We start from the raw sequence: 18,781 nt of genomic DNA, 5'->3' as shown, positions 1-18,781 counted from the left end.
TGACCTTACCGTGCATGATAATTTCTATTGGAATTTCGGTGGCCTGTTATGGCGTATAATGTATGCTTCTGAAGATGTTGTCCAAATTATTATGATTTACATCTTTCCATAATATCAACTAAAAATTGGTAAAGATATCGTATTAAAGGGTTGAACTAAGGTGCACTGATTACTTATTTAGTGTTTGTTAATTATCGTACATTTCCAAAACATCAGACCACGTTGTTTTTGAAACACGATTTAAACCAGAGAGTACATGTAGCTCACTTGAGAAGAAGTAACATTAAGCAAGGGTTGTTAACGTATTTTGTGAAAAGAAATACCGGTGTGTACACATAGCGTAAGTACACAGGTCAGTAAGACCGGTGTGTTCACAATGTAAGACCGGTGTGTACACAATGGCAGTGGGTTCTCTTAATTGATGGCCGCCATTTTGGCTAATAAGATCAAAACATGTGTCTTCAAGTACTTTAGTATAAGAACTCAACGACAAAAAATATATATTATATGTTTATGTATATAGTATAACATACTCTTCACATATCATTACAATTTCTTTTTTGGCAATCAAAGATAACACATCGTTACCCTCGTTCTCTATTTACGATTTTAAGGCAGACTCATGCATAACTCGATACTGGGAATTTGCTAAATGTTATCCGCCTCATTAATTAATCGTCATTCATTTATCATCATCTTCTTACTCATCATGATCATCATCACCACCATCATCATCCCAATCATCATCACTATCATCACTATCATCATCACTATCATCATCATCATCACCATCATCATCATCATCATCATCATCATCATCATCATCATCATCATCATCATCATCATCATCATCATCATCATCACCATCAGTATCATTATTATCACCCATTTAAGAAGTATAATTTACAAATAGTTAATTCACTGTTCCTGCAATCATTTTCAAAAATGAGAAAGTTTCCAGAAAGTCGTATCATTTAATCGTCCTCTTCTGTGTGACGAATTCTTTTGAACTCTTTTTCGTAGTTTATTACATTTAACAAAATACACTGTTTACAAAAACATGTTATCAAGTTTTGTTATATAATGCATATGCATTATTTAAATAAAGTATTAACTTTGTGTTGCCTAGGAGTAACAAAATGAATTTTACTAGGCTAATAAAACATTAAAATTAACATACCAAACGGTTTTCATGTTCTTCAATTACATGTGTCATTTTAAATTTACTAAGGGGCAAGTGAACTGACCTTTACTTCTAAATGAAGAAACTCTAACGATACAAAACAGGCAATAATAACACATCTAAAACAATAAGTAAATTAACATATTGGCATGGTCAATCAATGCAAATTTATTTATAGGTTGAAACAAACCAAATAATGAAAGCAATATTGGGTGCATGAAGGAAATTCAATATTCCAATGTTAGTAGAAAACGAACTTAAATTTATATTTTGTTACGCAATATTATATTTATCTTATATGTCTTCAGGAGTCTATGCGATAACCGCGCTGATACTGTTCTTCCATTATTCAATGAATATGAATTGTGTCAAGCATATAGGATTCAAAAAGATTATCGCATTATTTTTCTTAATTGGCTTAAAAACAATGTGTTTTTCCGAAATTTTTTGTTAAGGACTAATAACATTATTCGGCAAAAAACAACAACATAGAAAATCACCATTAATTTCAAAAAGATCCACATGAAAATCCTTATATACAGTAACTGCTGAACATGAAATCGGGTTCAGCACCAATGAAATACCGTTAACATAAACTTAAAACTCTATTGTGTCGCAAAAGCCAATAATCATCATTTAGGCAATTTTTTTTAAACAATATTCATATACATGTATTTAAAAATTAATGTATGGATTATATTCTTTCAAAGAACACAGCTTACAAGGAAAATGTTTAAATTGTCGGTTCGTTTATGGGTAATCATCATTTGATAAAAAAGCGTTTGTACCGCTTTTCAAAAAGATGTTCACTAATTATGCGTTCAAGAAAACCGGTTCTTTTGTTAGCAAATCTTTGGTTCACAATTAGTTTCGTTGTTGGACGTTGCGTTCGAGTTCTAACAACTTGTGTTGTAGTGTCTTTACTGCTTACGCAGTATGTTCAATTTGCCGAAGCTCTATTTCATGTAGAATTATGTATGGTGTACGTAGAATCGATCGAGCAGGTCGATACAAAAATATATAATTATACAAAGATACATATACTGCCGTAAAACACAAAATATATAAAACAAAGTGTATGTTTATTTCTCCTGAATTGAAGGTTAAACGTGGTCTAGCTGGTCCACATTCAACATAGACTGTTTCAGTGTCGCGTTTTCCCATGTCAATTTTTTTCTCTATTTCCGTTTTAACAGATGTGCATATACTTTGCAGATTATCCGTTAAATTGAGCAGGTTTGTCACTGTTGTCTCTGTTTCTGCATCGAGACTGTTGGGGATTTTTAAAACTTCAAGGGCCTGGTTTGCGCTTTGAACAGAATCTTCCAATGTTGTTGTTATATCCGTCGTAGAAACACTCAGAGCGTTTGCTTTTAACTGTTATTATTGACAGAATCGTGATTAAATACAATTATAAAAACAATCAATATAAAATACGAAACGAAAACGCTAAATAGCGAATGTACAATACCGGTATTATATATGACGGTAAAATATTAATGTGAGGCAATCCAGTCGTATAGATATGCTTTATTAATATGTGGGGTTTCATCCTTATATATCAGCACAAAGCCTGTTATAAATCAGTTATGCCTTATCCCACATTGCCATAAACAACTTCAATTCCTGTAAAAACGCGTACATATTACGGAGTGTTAGAACTCAGATTTTTGCGTTTGTACTGTTTTGGCGGTTAATAATATTGTATGAATGTAACCCTTCTTTGGTGAAATTTACAAAAGAAAGGTTTACATGTTTAATAATCGCATAAAATCTGGTTGCATATACATTAATTGAATATATATACCTTAATCAGTTTCTCTCTGCATTCCACAGAACGCTGGTTACTACGGAAAAACTTCATTAAGAAGATCAACAAGGGTGTCAATAATGTTGTCCCGTTCATCATCCGATAGCTTTAGGTTTGGCGAGTGCCCATAAGATGTGAGAAAATAAAATAAAAACATAAAACATTTAGCAAAACAATTGGAATTGTAAATTGTATTGCAATTTAAACAAGAAATTACCAAGCAATATGGTCCCTTACCGGTGAAACTCGACCATTGTCAGTAAAAAAAATATAATTTTTTATTTATGTTTTTTTTTTCATTTATTGCCTTATTAACCACAGTTTTCGACGTAGAAACAAAATCAATTGACGTGCATAATCTCCATATTGCCATCTGTCCATGTTTCAAATTTCATGAAAAAATATCAAGAACTTTTTAAGTTATCGCAGGATCCAGAAAAGTATGACGGACTGACAGACTGACAGACATACACACGGAGCGCAAACCATTAGTCCCCTCCGGTTTCACCGGTAGGGGACAATTACAGTTGTAGCCCAATATGTAATTACAGGTTCTAAAAAATATTGGTTTAATCGAAACATACCTTGGTACAGACATTTATTGGATTATTCAGGTTTTCGCTAAATCTTTTTTGACAGTAAATGCAGTTAATAATAACATTTATTACGCCATTTAAGTCCGTTTCCTCTGCACTTTTTGCATTTAAATATCCGTCTGGAGGCATGTAGCATTTAGCGATTGCCCATGAATCAGTACACCATTTAGACGCGTCGGTATTTTTCCAGGACAGCCCACGAAAACGATGATGGTCAATTATTCCAAAACGGATGTCATCACACAAGCCGTTTGTGAGATCGTCTAGGTTGAAGACTAGCATCTTTATGAAATGTACAGGCTTTGTTTTTAAATTTGCACATTTTACTGGTACGGCATAGGAGAAGATTCTGCATACGACAGCGATTGCAAATTGTGTTGGATGGAAGACCTTTTGATGTCAGGCCATTATGTATCAATTTCTTCTGTATATCATTTATGTCCTCTTCCACAAATTATGCCAGTACGGTCTTTACATCACATTGCGCGATTGAACATTTCATCCAGTTATAGTCTGAACTTGCCAGCATATCTTTAAAATCTGTCATTGTTGAATGCTTTAATCTAGTCTTACTTCATAACTGTAAAACAAGACGAATGTTAGATGCAATTAAATAATATATGAATAATTAAACTCTAGAAACAGTATAAAGAGGAAATTTAATTGCAAATATCAGCTTGCAATTCACGATAAAAGACAGCGTTCAAATCGAAATACTCAATATAGACATGATTAAAGCATACGTCACTTCTTTTCAACAGTCCATATAAAGCAACTTGTCATTGTCAATGACGTAATACGGTTTCAAAATGCGAAAATAAAAAACAAATTCAAAACTAATAAAAAGTAACAAAGACACAAACTGCAATCGCATTAAAATGTAATCACTTTTCTCTTTTATTTAGAAAAAAAATACATTATATATGCATTTATCAAAATTAATTTCAGATAAAAATGTTTAAATCCAAAATAACATTCTTTCATTTGAGTTGATTAAATAAAACATGCACATAATTGTACGAAATAATGCACAATTCATAAAATATGGGGGTATGAATAATCAGAATAACATACAACTAGTTTGTGCGTGTTATTTTCTTTTTTGATGAAAATCAATCTATTGTTATCATTCATAAAATCTGCTGATGGGTATGTGTAAAACAATCTCAAACGTATATCATACGAAATTATAACGGTTTAAATGGTGTTTTCTCTATCGCTGCGTATAGCTTATCGTGTATGCAAATAACAGCATTTTTAACGTACAATATAAAACGTTTGTACAAAATTAATTACTGATTACAGAAGAGCATTTTCTCTAAAAGGGAGAGCCCACAAAACCTACACAGTACCATTCTTCCCCAAAACATACACAATACCATTCTACCCCAAAATCTACACAGTACCATTCTACCCCAAAACCTACACAGTACCATTCTACCCTAAAACCTACACAGTACCATTCTATCCCAAAACCTACACAGCACCATTTTACCCCAAATTCTACACAGTGCCATTCTACCCCAAAACCTACACAGTACCATTCTACCCCAAAACCTACACAGTACCATTCTACCCCAAAACCTACATAGTACCATTCTAATATCACAAGTGTGCGTTTCAAGCATGTATTTACTATATAATACTTACGATTTGAGCGACAACTAGTTTGTAAAGTGTGTTCGGTTAATCACAAATACAACTCTAAGACCTCTAAGTAATTTTGTTAAAACCATTATTCATATTAACAAAAATTAACTCAGTTAAAAAGCAACGTACACATGGTTTATAAATAAAAGAAAACTTGGGAATTACCACAATGTTGTGTAACTATTTTAAGAAACCGAAACTAAATTTAGAACAAAAAATAGTGTATATAAACTATTTACAATATTAGTTTCTAATTAAAGTTACATCAGTATGATATACACTTAGCTTTATCAATACCTACCTTAAGTTCATCGTAGAAAACAGTAACATCGCAATCTGCCACAGCAAATTATGAAGTATTATGTTTCAGTGGTTACAGGGAGTATAAATATATTGCTTGCAAACACAACACAGGCAGCAGTATCATAAATTTGCCCACCCCCCCCCCCCTCGGGACCCTACCCCCCCCCCCCCCCCTGAAAGATTGTGGAAGACTGGACGTGACCTTTTTCATCGAAAACACACCTGCTCGGCTAATAACTTTAATATTCAATTAAATTCGATTCATATTTTGTCGATCGAATACTCGGTTCTAAAACGCCATATCATTGGCCAACACAATGAGAACAACCAACCAGATGACGCGTTATAAAATTAAAATGGTGTACATGTGTAGATGGAACACCGAGTGACATATAGCGAGAAAGTCAAATTTAATAATATATTAAAGTTATTAGCCGAGCAGGAGATCGGTTAGTTGTGTAATCACGTTGCTTTTACTGTCTTTTAACGAATCCAGTTGGATTTTGTCGGCAACTGCATGGGAACATGTGTGTTTTCGATGAAAAAGGTCACGTCCAGTCTTCCACAATCTTTCTGCAATAGGCATATAGTGCGTTTCATACCTTGTGTATATATAATACTTATACGAGGGTTATTTTTTCAAACTGTGTATTTTTGTCGATATCGTTGTTGAAAAGTAAAACCATACACAATAGGTGTACATCTAACAATCTGGAACCCCTGGGTTAAGCTCGGGAGAGGGGGGGGGGGGGTAGGGTCCTGGAGGGGGGGCGGGGGGAAAATTTATGGTACTGCTGCCTGTGCTTGCAAACAATAAAATTACATATGAAATTAAACTACTATACATACACACCAAACAAACCGTTCGTATAACAAAGATAAATTTAATACTCACAGAAAATTACGAGATCACGTATAAAAAATAAATAAAGACTAATCCTTGATGTTCTAAGTCTAAACCTGTGAACATCTGTCACGTAACCCAAATGTTAGAAAAGGACTTATACTCCTACATTGTGAAATTAACAACTCGCAGCGGTTCGCTCCCCTTTCAGATAAAATGTCATTGTAAAAACGTGTATACTGTATCACTCTGGATCAGCAGGCGATTTATTTCATATTATTTATTATCATTATTTAATGGTCGCCATCTTTCGAACTACTTTCAAAAGTACAATAATAAGAGTAGAAGACAATTTTAATTGCGAAAAGTTGAAACTTTGAGTACATATGTCACGAATGTTGAGTGGAATAGTGTTATTTTCAACTGTGTACGAAGCATTTAAACTGGTAGTGGAATTGTTGGGGGAAATGGAATTAAGAAATATGTCTTATAATTCATCATTGTGTAGAATTATCATCAGCATCATTTCTGTGGAACATTGTAATATTCAAAATACAAGTGTTTCATAGTTATGGTGCTTTTGACATAGTTCACTAACTATCAAGACTAAAATGATTCCTGCACACAGGTAAAGTAAATAATTGAATTTGTGCAGAATGTTTATTTTTTACAAATTATTATTGATTTTAACCAATTAATTTAAATAGATTGCACTGACACTCAAAGTATAAAGCTAAGTACAACACTTTAGCCAGTTTCCTGAGTAGAAACAAAACTTGTTCAGAGTATAGCAGGCTCACGCGGCCTCTGGTTTATTTGGCCTCTGCCTTTAACCTGGGTCGCTTTGATTTCAGGTGTTCAGCCCCCATATCAACAAGGCTTTCCCGACCCTATCTGTACTTATTCATATTGTTTAAAGATTTTGAGAACCTTTACTCAGTGCCAGTCGGGATAAAACAGGGACCTTCTTATAGCTAGATGAACACACCAATATGCCAGCAACACTTTATAATCAATAACTATAATAATTGATGATTCTGTTCTTTTAACTACATTATTAAATTACCAAAACAATGTGAAACACATGTTTATGCCCCTGTAGGAGGGCATATAGTTATCACACTGTCCGTCCGTCAGTCTGCCTGTCCGTCACACTTTGCGTTTAGGTTTCGAAAAATGCTCATAACTTCTTCATGTATGTCGCTTCGGATTTAACATTCATATTTGGTATGCATGTGTATATGGACAAGTCCTTTCCATACGCACACAAATTTTGACCCCATAGACCTTGACCTTGATCTTAGGGTCCGCGTTTAGGTTTTGAAAAATGCTGTTAGGTTTCGAAAAAATGCTCGTATAGTAGAGGCTGTGGAAGGGTATACCCGGACAAAATTGGAACAGATTTGAAACTTATATTTTCTGAAAGGTTATAGCTTGTAGGTTATGAAATCACAAAGTTCCCGAAAATTCCCATCCGGGAAACCTCAGATTCGAAAGATGGCGCCCAAGATAGCGTCTATTTTGATACTATAAGCACTTATAAGATCATTTCTTTAAAAGTATAACTCTCTTTGTGCCTAAATCTTTTGAAATAAGGATATTTATTTGGAAACTTTTACAAATCACTTGTTTTCATATTAAAATAACCAATATAGCGTCCAAAATGGCATCCATTTACCTAAAAGACGCTTTTTTTCTAAATTATTTAAACAATTTACAGTATTTTATTGTAGAAATTGTTGCCTACATTCACGTAACGTCACAACAATAACATGTTTGCACTAATTGTTTGTTTTATCAACTTGAAAATCCAATTTTGCGTCCAAAATGGCGTCTATTTACATAAAAGAGGCTTTTTTCTAAATTATTTTAACAATTTACAGTATTTTATTGTGGAACGTGTTGCCTACATTCACGTAATGTCACAACAATAACATGTTTGCACTTATTGTTTGATTTATCAACTTGAACATCCAATTTTGCGTCCAAAATGGCGTCCATCATGTCTACATTGTGCCTTTAAATGACCTTTTCTTATATTATTATATAATAAATTTCACACCATTTTAAAGTGGAAATTATCATTACAATATACATAATGCCAAAATTAAAGTTTTAACTTTAATATTTTTGACTGAATTCAGGTATGTACAACGTTTCAGGTATGTTATTGTAGAAGTGGGTAGGGTACCGGTACATTTTAATTGAAAATACACTTACTTATACTTGCATCATAAAGAGTAAAGATATAAACAGCATTAGTCTATCAGAGATCATTACTCTTTAAAACATATCATAGAATAAAGTATACTTTCTAAGCACATACTCCTTTAGAGGTTCAAATCAATTATGTTCAATTTCACCATTTAAATTAGTCTATACATATTTGAAAAAAAGACGAAAATTTGGTATTATATACTTCATACATTAAAGTAATTCATTCTAAATGAAGATGATTACAAAATGTCCAAATCATAGAACCCTTATCAAATTTGAAATTGTGGCATGATTCCAAGTTTCAGTTCCAACACATGAACCAACTAACCTTTCTTTGAATTAACGACTCTGTCTTAATTGTGCGTCGTCCGCGTGTCTGTACAAACTAATGTGTTTGCATTTGCATGCTAAAACACAGACTCAATGCACGATTTTCTTCACCCGTGGTCGATTGTCATTTCGTTGTTGCTAAAATATAATCAACAGCAGCAACAGCACTAATAACATCAACTTCATATATGTTATACATTGAATATTGAAGTACCAGGCAGCGTCGTAGCCAAGCTGAGGCACACCGAGGCAGTTGCCTCGGCTAAAATTTGCAGAGCAATGTTGAGATTACAATGAAAAAAAGTAAAATTAAGGTCAAAGAATAAAATCTATATAACAACTTGAGGCAATTTTATGAATTTTAGGCACTATGATATTCACAAACAAATATTATCACTGAGTACAGTTGGTTCATGTTGAGGCAGATAATTATTTCAATTTAATAACTTCTATTGATGCTAAAATGGCTAAGCAAATTGATTTTGAAAATCAGTATATTAAACAAAGCGTCGCACTGTACACTTCGATGCTATAATCATGGTGGACATCGGAACGTACGGAGCTAGAATCGGGTGTTTTATGACCAGGTGTGGGTCTATTTTGGACCAAGACACACTTCAGGTGGTTGGAGTTTTCGGATTTATTGGTATTCTCCTCTTTATGGCCGGCGTCAAGTTTAATCCGGGACCGTTTTAGATGGTAAGAATCTTTGTTTACATTAGAATGTTCAAATTATGATATCCCGCGTATTGAACTTTTTTTATATAAAGAAGTTCAAGTCCTTTCTTTTAAATAGTCAATGTAGTTGATGATAGAACTGACAGAAAATGATAATGCATTGCTAAAACTAAATTTTACGCGAGAAAATAAAAAAAATGGCTAGAAACTTAAATATTTGTACTCCTCATGATAATCAAAATGTCCCTGTGACGCAATCGGTAACGCGTCAGACTCTGGATCCATAGACCACTATTATATTGTCAATGCGTTGGTTCGAACCCCAGCAGGTCAGTTTTTTCCAAATATAAACTTCCATCAATGATCCTTTTATATTTCTAAAATTGACAATGCTGTACAGCAATTAATCAAACAATGGGATACCTAAATTCATCTCCCCAGCTGCAGTTCCCTTTTTGTCCGTCTATCATTCAAAACTTTGGGTACTGTGCAAAGTATTTAGTCTGCGTCGTAAAATGCTGCTACCATGGAATGTGATATGACACTGTTTTTAACCAATATTATGTATTGATTATTATCCAGCGCGAATATTTGTCAGTAAATTGCAGCGGAAACTTAATTGAAACTTAACGCCCGATAGAAATGCATATTTTTATTTTAGGGAATAGTGTTCAATAAATATGTAGACTAAATATGAACTTACTGTGCATGTTTATCTCGCTGGAATTTTGGTCGCCTGTTATGGCGTATAATTTATAAATGTTGCATTTATTACTTTTCCTGAAGATGTTGTCCAATCTATTACGATTCACATCTTTCTATGAAATAAACACAAAATTAGTAAAGGTATCGTATTACGGAGTTGAACTAAGGTGCACTGATTACTTACATCATGTTTGTTAACAATCGTACATTTTCAAAACATCAGGCCACTTTTTGAAACACTGTTTAAAAAATGTTAGTGTAATAATGCAAAGATAATCTTTTGTCTAAATGAACGGATTGCAAAATGGAACCGTTTGTTGATCAAATGTAATAAACAAAGTTTTTATCAGAAGGAAATACTTCAGAAATGGAATATTCCACTACTGCTTTTTTGTTAGGGGGGGGGGGGGTGTATGGTACTAGTTAATTGCGCGAGAGTTTACTATATCTCCTAATCAAGAGTGCAGTTCAAACCAGTCGGAAAAGCACAGTCTCATAATAATCTCTACCAAGTGTATACCAAGACAGGGTTCAATGAAACTGACGAAAATCTGATAAAACACCCGTTTATGCGATCATCATTTTCAACAAATGCATGCTTGTGGAGCACATCATAAGTACATAAGTTAAAGTCAGATAATAAAATGTTCACACAATAGTTAATTAGGAAGCACAAAGCTGTGCACATAAGAAATAAATGCAAATAAATATTATTAAGTCTAGTAAGTGGAGAAATCTTTTTTAAAACAAGAGATGTGTTTGTCAGAAACACAATGCCCCCTCCTGCGCCACTTTGAAAAAAAAATTGTTTGACCTTTGACCTTGAAGGATGACCTTGACCTTGAACATACACCACTAAACATGTGCAGCTTCATGAGATACACATACATGCCAAATATCAAGTTGCTATCTTCAATATTGCAAAAGTTTTGGCCAATGTTAAAGTGTTTTTTTTCGGACGGACGGACAGACTGACATACTGACTGGCGGACAGTTCAACTGCTATAGGCCACCCTACCGGGGGCATAAAAACTATTAAAAATTATATTCAAGTCAGAAACAGAAATACAGCAATAACAAAAATAATGCCTCTTGAATTACATTCAAACATTAAGATAAGCATTCATGGTGTCGCCCCTTTCTCTTGGTTGTTCATGTAGGCTTGTACGGATCTCCACAAGGCAGTAATGTTTCCTGAGCCGAATCCACGCGCCCCGATACGCTGAATGATCTCCAGGAAGAACGTGTTCTTGCCAAACAGCGGCTTGGTAAACTTCTGCATGAGATATCTGCAATAAAATGAATAATAAGTTACATACAATAGATATCTGCAAACTAATTATAAGTAAAATACATTAGATATCTGCAAATTAATGATAAGTTAAATACATAAGATATTTGTCAGAAAATTAGTGATAAGATCTGCAAGAAAATGTATGAAAAGAATCTGCAGAGAAAATTAATGATACAAATGTTAATCTGCAAGACATGTATGATTATAATTTGTAGGAAAATAAATGACAAATATATGCATGAAACTTACTGTCTTTAATGATGAAAAACAATTATGTGAATCATTGAACCACACTATTCAACTCAACAGTTTTAAATATTGTCTCTATGTAGCCCATTCATTGACACAATCAATAGTATTTAATTGAATTACTTGTTATGGAATTCTTTCAATGTAAGTAAAAAAAGAAACTATAAAAAACAGAGATAATCTAAAATCAGCAGTTCTGATAATTAACTCTCAATCTATCATTAAAACCAAAAATAAAATATAATAACAGACATCAAATCAAAAAACAGAAATAGTCATTGATACAATTTTGGCCACTAAAATTTTAATAATGCGTTAAATAATACCAATAAACACCAAGTCAATTTCAAATTTTTCCGGAAGGATTCCCAACCGTCCATACCTCTGGCCCACATCTTGCTGCACACCATCAATTATCTCCCCTGTGTCTGCCTCTGCATCAACCAGAATTCCATTCTGTCGAAGAATGTCAAGGTCCTGACCTATATCACCGATTTCTGCTAGTTTTCCAACCTGAAAGAATTGAACTTAATCAGGGGTGTCAATTGCCCAAAATCTAAAATCCTGAAAAAAAGCCTATCGTTTGGGGGCCAGAGCAAAAAAGGGTTAATAATTCATGTAATTTTGTTAACCATTGTTAATAACTTCGTAAACAATATGTCAAAGTAAAATAATTTGTGTTTAAGATGACATTTTGTGGCAATAATCTTAAAATTCCACAAAAAAAACTGATTTATATCAATATCAAAATTGGTCCTTAAGGGCCAAAATCCTGATTTCAGGAATAATCCTGATCTTTGAAACCTCTGCTTAATAGAGCCACATTCTGAGAAAATCAGATTAATGCTTTGCGTAGAGTGTCATCCCAGATTAGCAGTCCGCACAGGCTTATCAGGGATGACAATCCCTTTAAAACAAAAATGTCATTAAAACAAAAAGAGTCGTTCCAGATAAGCCTGATGTAAGTGATAATTTGTGGAGAACATGGTTCATTTAGAATTTAATGCTTAACTCTTCAATTTAACCTAAAAATGCCAGTACAAATTACAACTTGCATAATATTCAAAGATTGTTGTTATAGGCATAAGAAGTGGCATTCAGTTTTCAAATAAAACTATTTTACTTCTTTTTTCCAGAAAGTTTACTAAATAATTATTATTATACTTGTATATTAACAAAATTTTCTCATGTACTTTATTAAAAACAGTTCACTATTTTAAACCTCAATTTGCCTCTCTGTTTCTTAATTTGTCAATTTGATAATGAATTTCCTAAATACAGAAGATCCAACTTATTTTGTTAGACGAATATGTACCCATTTAAATGTTGTACCCAATTGCCAACTTTTACTGGACAGGATTGAAATACCTTCATGTTTATACCTCAGTGTAATATGTGTATGGGGGCTCTGCAAACTGGACCCCATTGTCTTTCAGTTTTGCCACCGTGTGTATGATGTCTTCTGTGTGGAGACCAATGTGCTGAATGCCTGGACCCTGGTGGTCACGGAGAAATGTATCAACCTGGTTTGGTCCTGAAATCAGACACATTTGAGGTTAAAATGCAAAGCAATTTAACTTAATCATAATACATACTCAATGTTAATAGATAACAAGATACAGTTACATAAAACTAAAACATAATTGACATTTGATATTCAAACAAAAGATTTAAGTAAAACCAAACATGAAAACCAAAATAGTTATTACTGCCTATTCTATTATGAAATATAGGGACAGTACCTAATATGTTCACAGTTAAGAATCCTGTGAACTAACCTTGATTGGGCAGAGCTTCTGCAATCACAAACTTGATGCTGTTAGGGTGAGCTCCAGAGGTGATACCAGTCTCAGCACACTTCCAGTATTCAAATGCCTTCAGTCGTAGACCAATGTCTTCTGTGTCTATCACAAATCCACTATCTTCATCTTCATCTCTACAATAAATGAATATTATTATCATAACAGCATTTTTTTATATTTGACCATACAAAATCAACATTATCTAAAATATAAAATATACTGAAAACAATGTCAATTTAAGAAAAAAGTATATATTTTAATAAATCTGTTTCAAACTATCGCTGGTTTTAAATGCATATTTTAAAAATATAACCGCATATTAATCAAATTAATATTGTCCGACATTTTCTATAAAAAAAGGGTACACTGCAATAAATGTAAAAGTCTGTTGTTATTACCTATTTATGAGAAAACGACACATCCCAAAGATGTTGGAGTACCAATCAAGTACTTTGGCTGAGTCTCCACATTCACAAGCAAAAGTGACATGATCAATATGAGTAGTCAGCTTTTCATGTGCTAACATCGCTTCATCAGATGCTGGGACAAACTCAGGCAAGAACAACCCACTGTAATCGGAATCATCTATTAAAGTATGGACAACATTGCCTATACAACTTCGTACTACAGCAATCTTCACTGTTCCATGGCTGTCACTCACTGTATGCAGTGGTTTTAAAACATCATATTTTGACCTTGAGACTCTATCTAAAATTGTAGTAATATCCTTTACTTTTAATGCCACATTAAAGACTGAATCGCTTTCTGATATAGTCTGTACCTCTGGCGTACTTTTGTCATGTATCCATGGAACATGATAAGGGTCGTTGTTAAAATTGGCATCTCCTTTATTCTTGTGTTGCGTAATCAACAAACATGCAGTGCCGGACTGCAAGACCCACTGTTGGATCTGTTTTGTAGATCGCGTGCAGATCAGTGACAGGTTGTACTCATTCCGGAGCCTTCTTACAAATTCCTCGCCATTTTTCACGCCAAATTCAACATGATGGACACAACAGTCATTCATTGTTATTATTATTTCAACAATGACATGTTGTAATTGCCGGCGAATGTCAATCGGTTACACTACACTGTAAGTGTTGCAAAGTTTGTGTATTACGTCATCAAAACGTGCCAGTTCATAAAGTAGAATGAGGCTAGATTGCACCTTTCAAATCAAATCAAATTAATTTTATTTTGAGTGGGCAAGACATATTACAAGTAACATAAGCTGCAAAGCTTTCAATGAACCGACTAAACAACAAATGTAAACAGTCAAACAGGAGTAAAATAGCTAAAAAGATAAGTCATATACATGTTTAAGGGTGAAACACAGATTAGGAGGATAATTACATGCAACATTGAACTAAATTTGACAACATTTGACTTTCCTGCTGGTATTGCACATGTCGGGGCGGAGAAAGACTGTGGCATGCATATAGGAGCTAACTGTCTTATCAAAACAATAAAGAACAAAAAAGCTGGACAAGCAGCAGAGTAAGTGAATGACATAATATAATTTTAAAGCATAAAAAAAATAGAATAAAAAAGGAGGCAAATTAAAAACTGTGTAGGAAGCTAGCTGCTGATCTAGACCTGCAAGTAGGTCTAATAACCGCAATAAGACGGCATCATAAGAAACTGAATTAAAAAAGAAACACAAAAGTGCGACAGATAAAAAAGTGCTAAAGACGAATATCACCTCGAATCAGATTTGAGATGAACTAATCAGCAGCTTTCTCACAACAAAAACAGAATAAAAGAATGAAACAATCTATAAGCAAGCAACAAAATAGAAGCAAGAAACAACTAGATGCATAGATGCAAACTAATTTAAGCAAACTAAAAGGAAGCACATGCAATCAAAATAAAATACTTAATAATACATAAGCAAAGCAAAGACAGCAAAAGCAACTAATCACAGTGTGGAATGCAGCTCCAGAAAAAATTGTTCCTTAGTCACTTAAAAGGCAGAACATTTACATTCTTTCCCATTCCAGTGCATCATAAAGCTTTTGAATTGGTTAAAGTTACTAGCTGTTCTGTAGCTTTCTGGTAAGGCATTCCATAGAGCTGGAGCCGCATGTCGGAAACTGTTAATACCATACTTAGTAGTCTTGATTTTACACTATGAATTGCTATCAATACTTTAAGTGTACGAACTCGAACTGACGCAGAGGCAATTAATTAGAAGTTTGTGTGGTCATTACTCCGCCCGAGACTGCAGCATCTGATGACAAATAGTGTGCCCCAGAACTCATACCTAATAAACTGCTTAGACTCGCAAAAGTTGGGACGAAGTTTGAAACATATCTTAATGCATTTTCCACAGGGGCCAGTCAAAAAAAAGTATATATAAGAAAAAGGAATAAATTGCTTTTTCTTATATATACTTTTTTTTGACTGGTCCCTGTGGCATTTTCTAATTTTTCAAGCTTTTTTGGTACACGTGATAACAAAATTTGTTTCGTGGTCTTGTGCTGTGGTGGGAAACCGGATTATTAAGCCTGCCCACCGCAAAAAAAACGTATATGCAGTCGGGGGGTCCATACAATAACCGAAAAGCACCGAAAAGCACCGAAAAGCACCGAAAAGCACCGAAAAGCACTCAATTTCTCTCTATATATATGCAATATATCGTTTTTAGTGTATGTTAACGAGTTTAATTAGTAATAAATGGTTATATGATTGTATGTTTATACTACATTGTGCCCAAAATGGTAAATATCGGCAATTACCGACCGAAAAGCACTTCATGTGGAAACCGAAAAGCACTCAATTTCTCGCTATATATATGAATATTTGCGTTTCTATTGTGTGTAAACGGATTAAATTAGTTATAAATGGTTATATTTCATGCATATTTATACTACCTTGGGTTTATTATGAGGTATTAAGCCCCAAAATTGGATAAATATCGGCAATATACCGACCGAAAAGCACTTCATGTGAAGACCGAAAAGCACTCAATTTCTCGCTATATATATGAATATTTGCGTTTCTATTGTGTGTAAACGGTTTAAATTAGTTATAAATGGTTATATTTCATGCATATTTATACTACCTTGTGTTTATTATGAGGTATTAAGCCCCAAAATTGGATAAATATCGGCAATATACCGACCGAAAAGCACTTCATGTGAAGACCGAAAAGCACTCAATTTCTCGCTATATATATGAATATTTGCGTTTCTATTGGGTGTAAACGGATTGAATTAGTTATAAATGGTTATATTTCATGCATATTTATACTACCTTGGGTTTATAACGGGGTATAAATGCCCGAAATTTTATAAATATCGGCAATATACCGACCGAAAAGCACTTCATGTGAAGACCGAAAAGCACTCAATTTCTCGCTATATATATATAATATTTGCGTTCCTATTGTGTGTAAACGGTTTAAATTAGTTATAAATGGTTATATTGCATGCATATTTATACTACCTTGTGTTTATTATGAGGTATTAATGCCCAAAATTGGTTAAATATCGGCAATATACCGACCGAAAAGCACTCCCGCGACAGCAGAGAATCACCGAAAAGCACTCAAGTTCTCTATATATACATGCAAGTTAACTATAAGGGCCGATTTTAATGGATTGAAAAGATGTACATATTTATTTAGTCAATTATGACTTCATTAAATAAAAAGTTTAAATATAAAGCTCATTACTATTTTTGGTGGCCACCGAAAAGCACTCCCGCGACAGCACAGAATCACCGAAAAGCACTCAATTTCTCTATATATAAACGAAACTAAGCTATAAGTGCCGTTTATAATGGATTGAAAAGATGTACATATTTATTTAGTCAATAATGACTTCGTTAAATATTGATTTAAGTTTAAAGATAAAGCACAAGCACTCAATTTCTCTCTATATTTAATATAATCAATGATGACTTCGTTAAATATTGATTTTAGTTTGAAAATAAAGCACTATATATATATGAGGCGCATTCTGAGAAAAGTGGGCTTAATGCATGTGCTTAGAGTGTCGTCACTGATTAGCCTGTGCAGTCCGCACTGCTAATCAGGGACGACACTTTTCGCCCAAACGTGATTTTCGGTGAGGAGTGACTTCCTTGAAACTAAAAATACCATAAAAGCGGAAAGTGTCGTCCCTGATTAGCCTGTGCGGACTGCGAAAAATTTTATACAACTATTCTGGGCAAATTTCACTTTCAATAAATACATCAGTTATTTTTATCAACCAAATTCCTGTTGTGTGCTACTGTTTCTTATCAGAATTATATATATTACAATACACCATCAGACCCGAATGAATACACCATTTATTCCAAGCAGGTAAATAACAATTACTATAATAAAACAGTGGAAGTCTACACGGTGTATAAGAAACCTGCTGTGGTGATCTTATCAGTTCAATACACAGGAACATGGCTACTGTACTGGAATTGGATTTACAGCCAAAATAACTGTTTTCATTTCAGTCTACACTGTGTATTAGCAACCTGCTGTGGTGATCTTATCATCTCAATACACAGGAACATGGCTACTGTATTGGAAATATCGGATTTACAGCCAAAATAACTTTCATTTATTGCTGAAGTGGTGTGCACTAACAATTGATCCACTTCACCGTTGCACTTTTTTTTTATTACATTAATTAATTTACTGAGTCGGCGCTGCGCTAATAAAGTGTGATGGTGGAAATTAAGAAATAAGATATATTTTCGCATGAAAACTGAATACACATGATACATGGATAAAATATATATAAGACACATTTGAATCTTTCATTTCTCCAAAAATTAGCACGTAGTCACATATATATAAGATAGATTAAATACCAGAAAACAATATAAGTAAGACACATTTGCATCTTTCATATCTTAAAAAAACAACATGTGAATTTAAAGAAATACATTTATTACTGGCACTAGCTATTCTAAAAGTCGGCCGTCAACATAAGTTCAAAGAAGGAACCACAATTAAATACGATCCATTTTCGAATGGTACTGATTGTATAGCAAGTAGTCACATATTAATTCTAGCTTGCATTAGTTAAAATAATTTTGTTAATTTTGTTAATTAAGGTCAAATTAATCTGTTCTTTAGAGATTAAAAGGGTTTAAAGACGGCGCTAATAAAGTGT

The 18,781-nt window shown here is 33.6% G+C and overlaps 1 protein-coding gene and 1 long non-coding RNA gene across 2 annotated transcripts; both read right to left on the bottom strand.

Annotated features, from left to right (window-relative positions):
• Positions 1–499: 499 nt before the first annotated feature.
• On the bottom strand, positions 500–3,377 carry LOC127858345 (uncharacterized). The gene is made up of 2 exons (XR_008038858.1): positions 2,991–3,377; positions 500–2,560 (listed from the first exon to the last, which is right to left on the bottom strand). It is a non-coding gene; the product is annotated as an uncharacterized LOC127858345 (long non-coding RNA).
• Positions 3,378–11,346: 7,969 nt separating this feature from the next.
• Positions 11,347–14,771, bottom strand: LOC127858771 (4-hydroxyphenylpyruvate dioxygenase-like protein). The gene is made up of 5 exons (XM_052396044.1): positions 14,060–14,771; positions 13,638–13,795; positions 13,242–13,393; positions 12,242–12,372; positions 11,347–11,605 (listed from the first exon to the last, which is right to left on the bottom strand). Exons 1-5 carry the CDS (start codon positions 14,686–14,688, stop codon positions 11,440–11,442), a joined length of 1,236 nt encoding a protein of 411 aa, XP_052252004.1. The 5' UTR covers positions 14,689–14,771; the 3' UTR covers positions 11,347–11,439.
• Between the last annotated feature and the right edge of the window lie 4,010 nt (positions 14,772–18,781).

The sequence above is a fragment of the Dreissena polymorpha genome, chromosome 14, assembly GCF_020536995.1.
Source record: "Dreissena polymorpha isolate Duluth1 chromosome 14, UMN_Dpol_1.0, whole genome shotgun sequence".
Taxonomy (NCBI): domain Eukaryota; kingdom Metazoa; phylum Mollusca; class Bivalvia; order Myida; family Dreissenidae; genus Dreissena; species Dreissena polymorpha.
The sequence above is the reverse complement of the archived record's forward strand: the minus strand, read 5'-3'. Positions and strand labels throughout refer to the sequence as shown.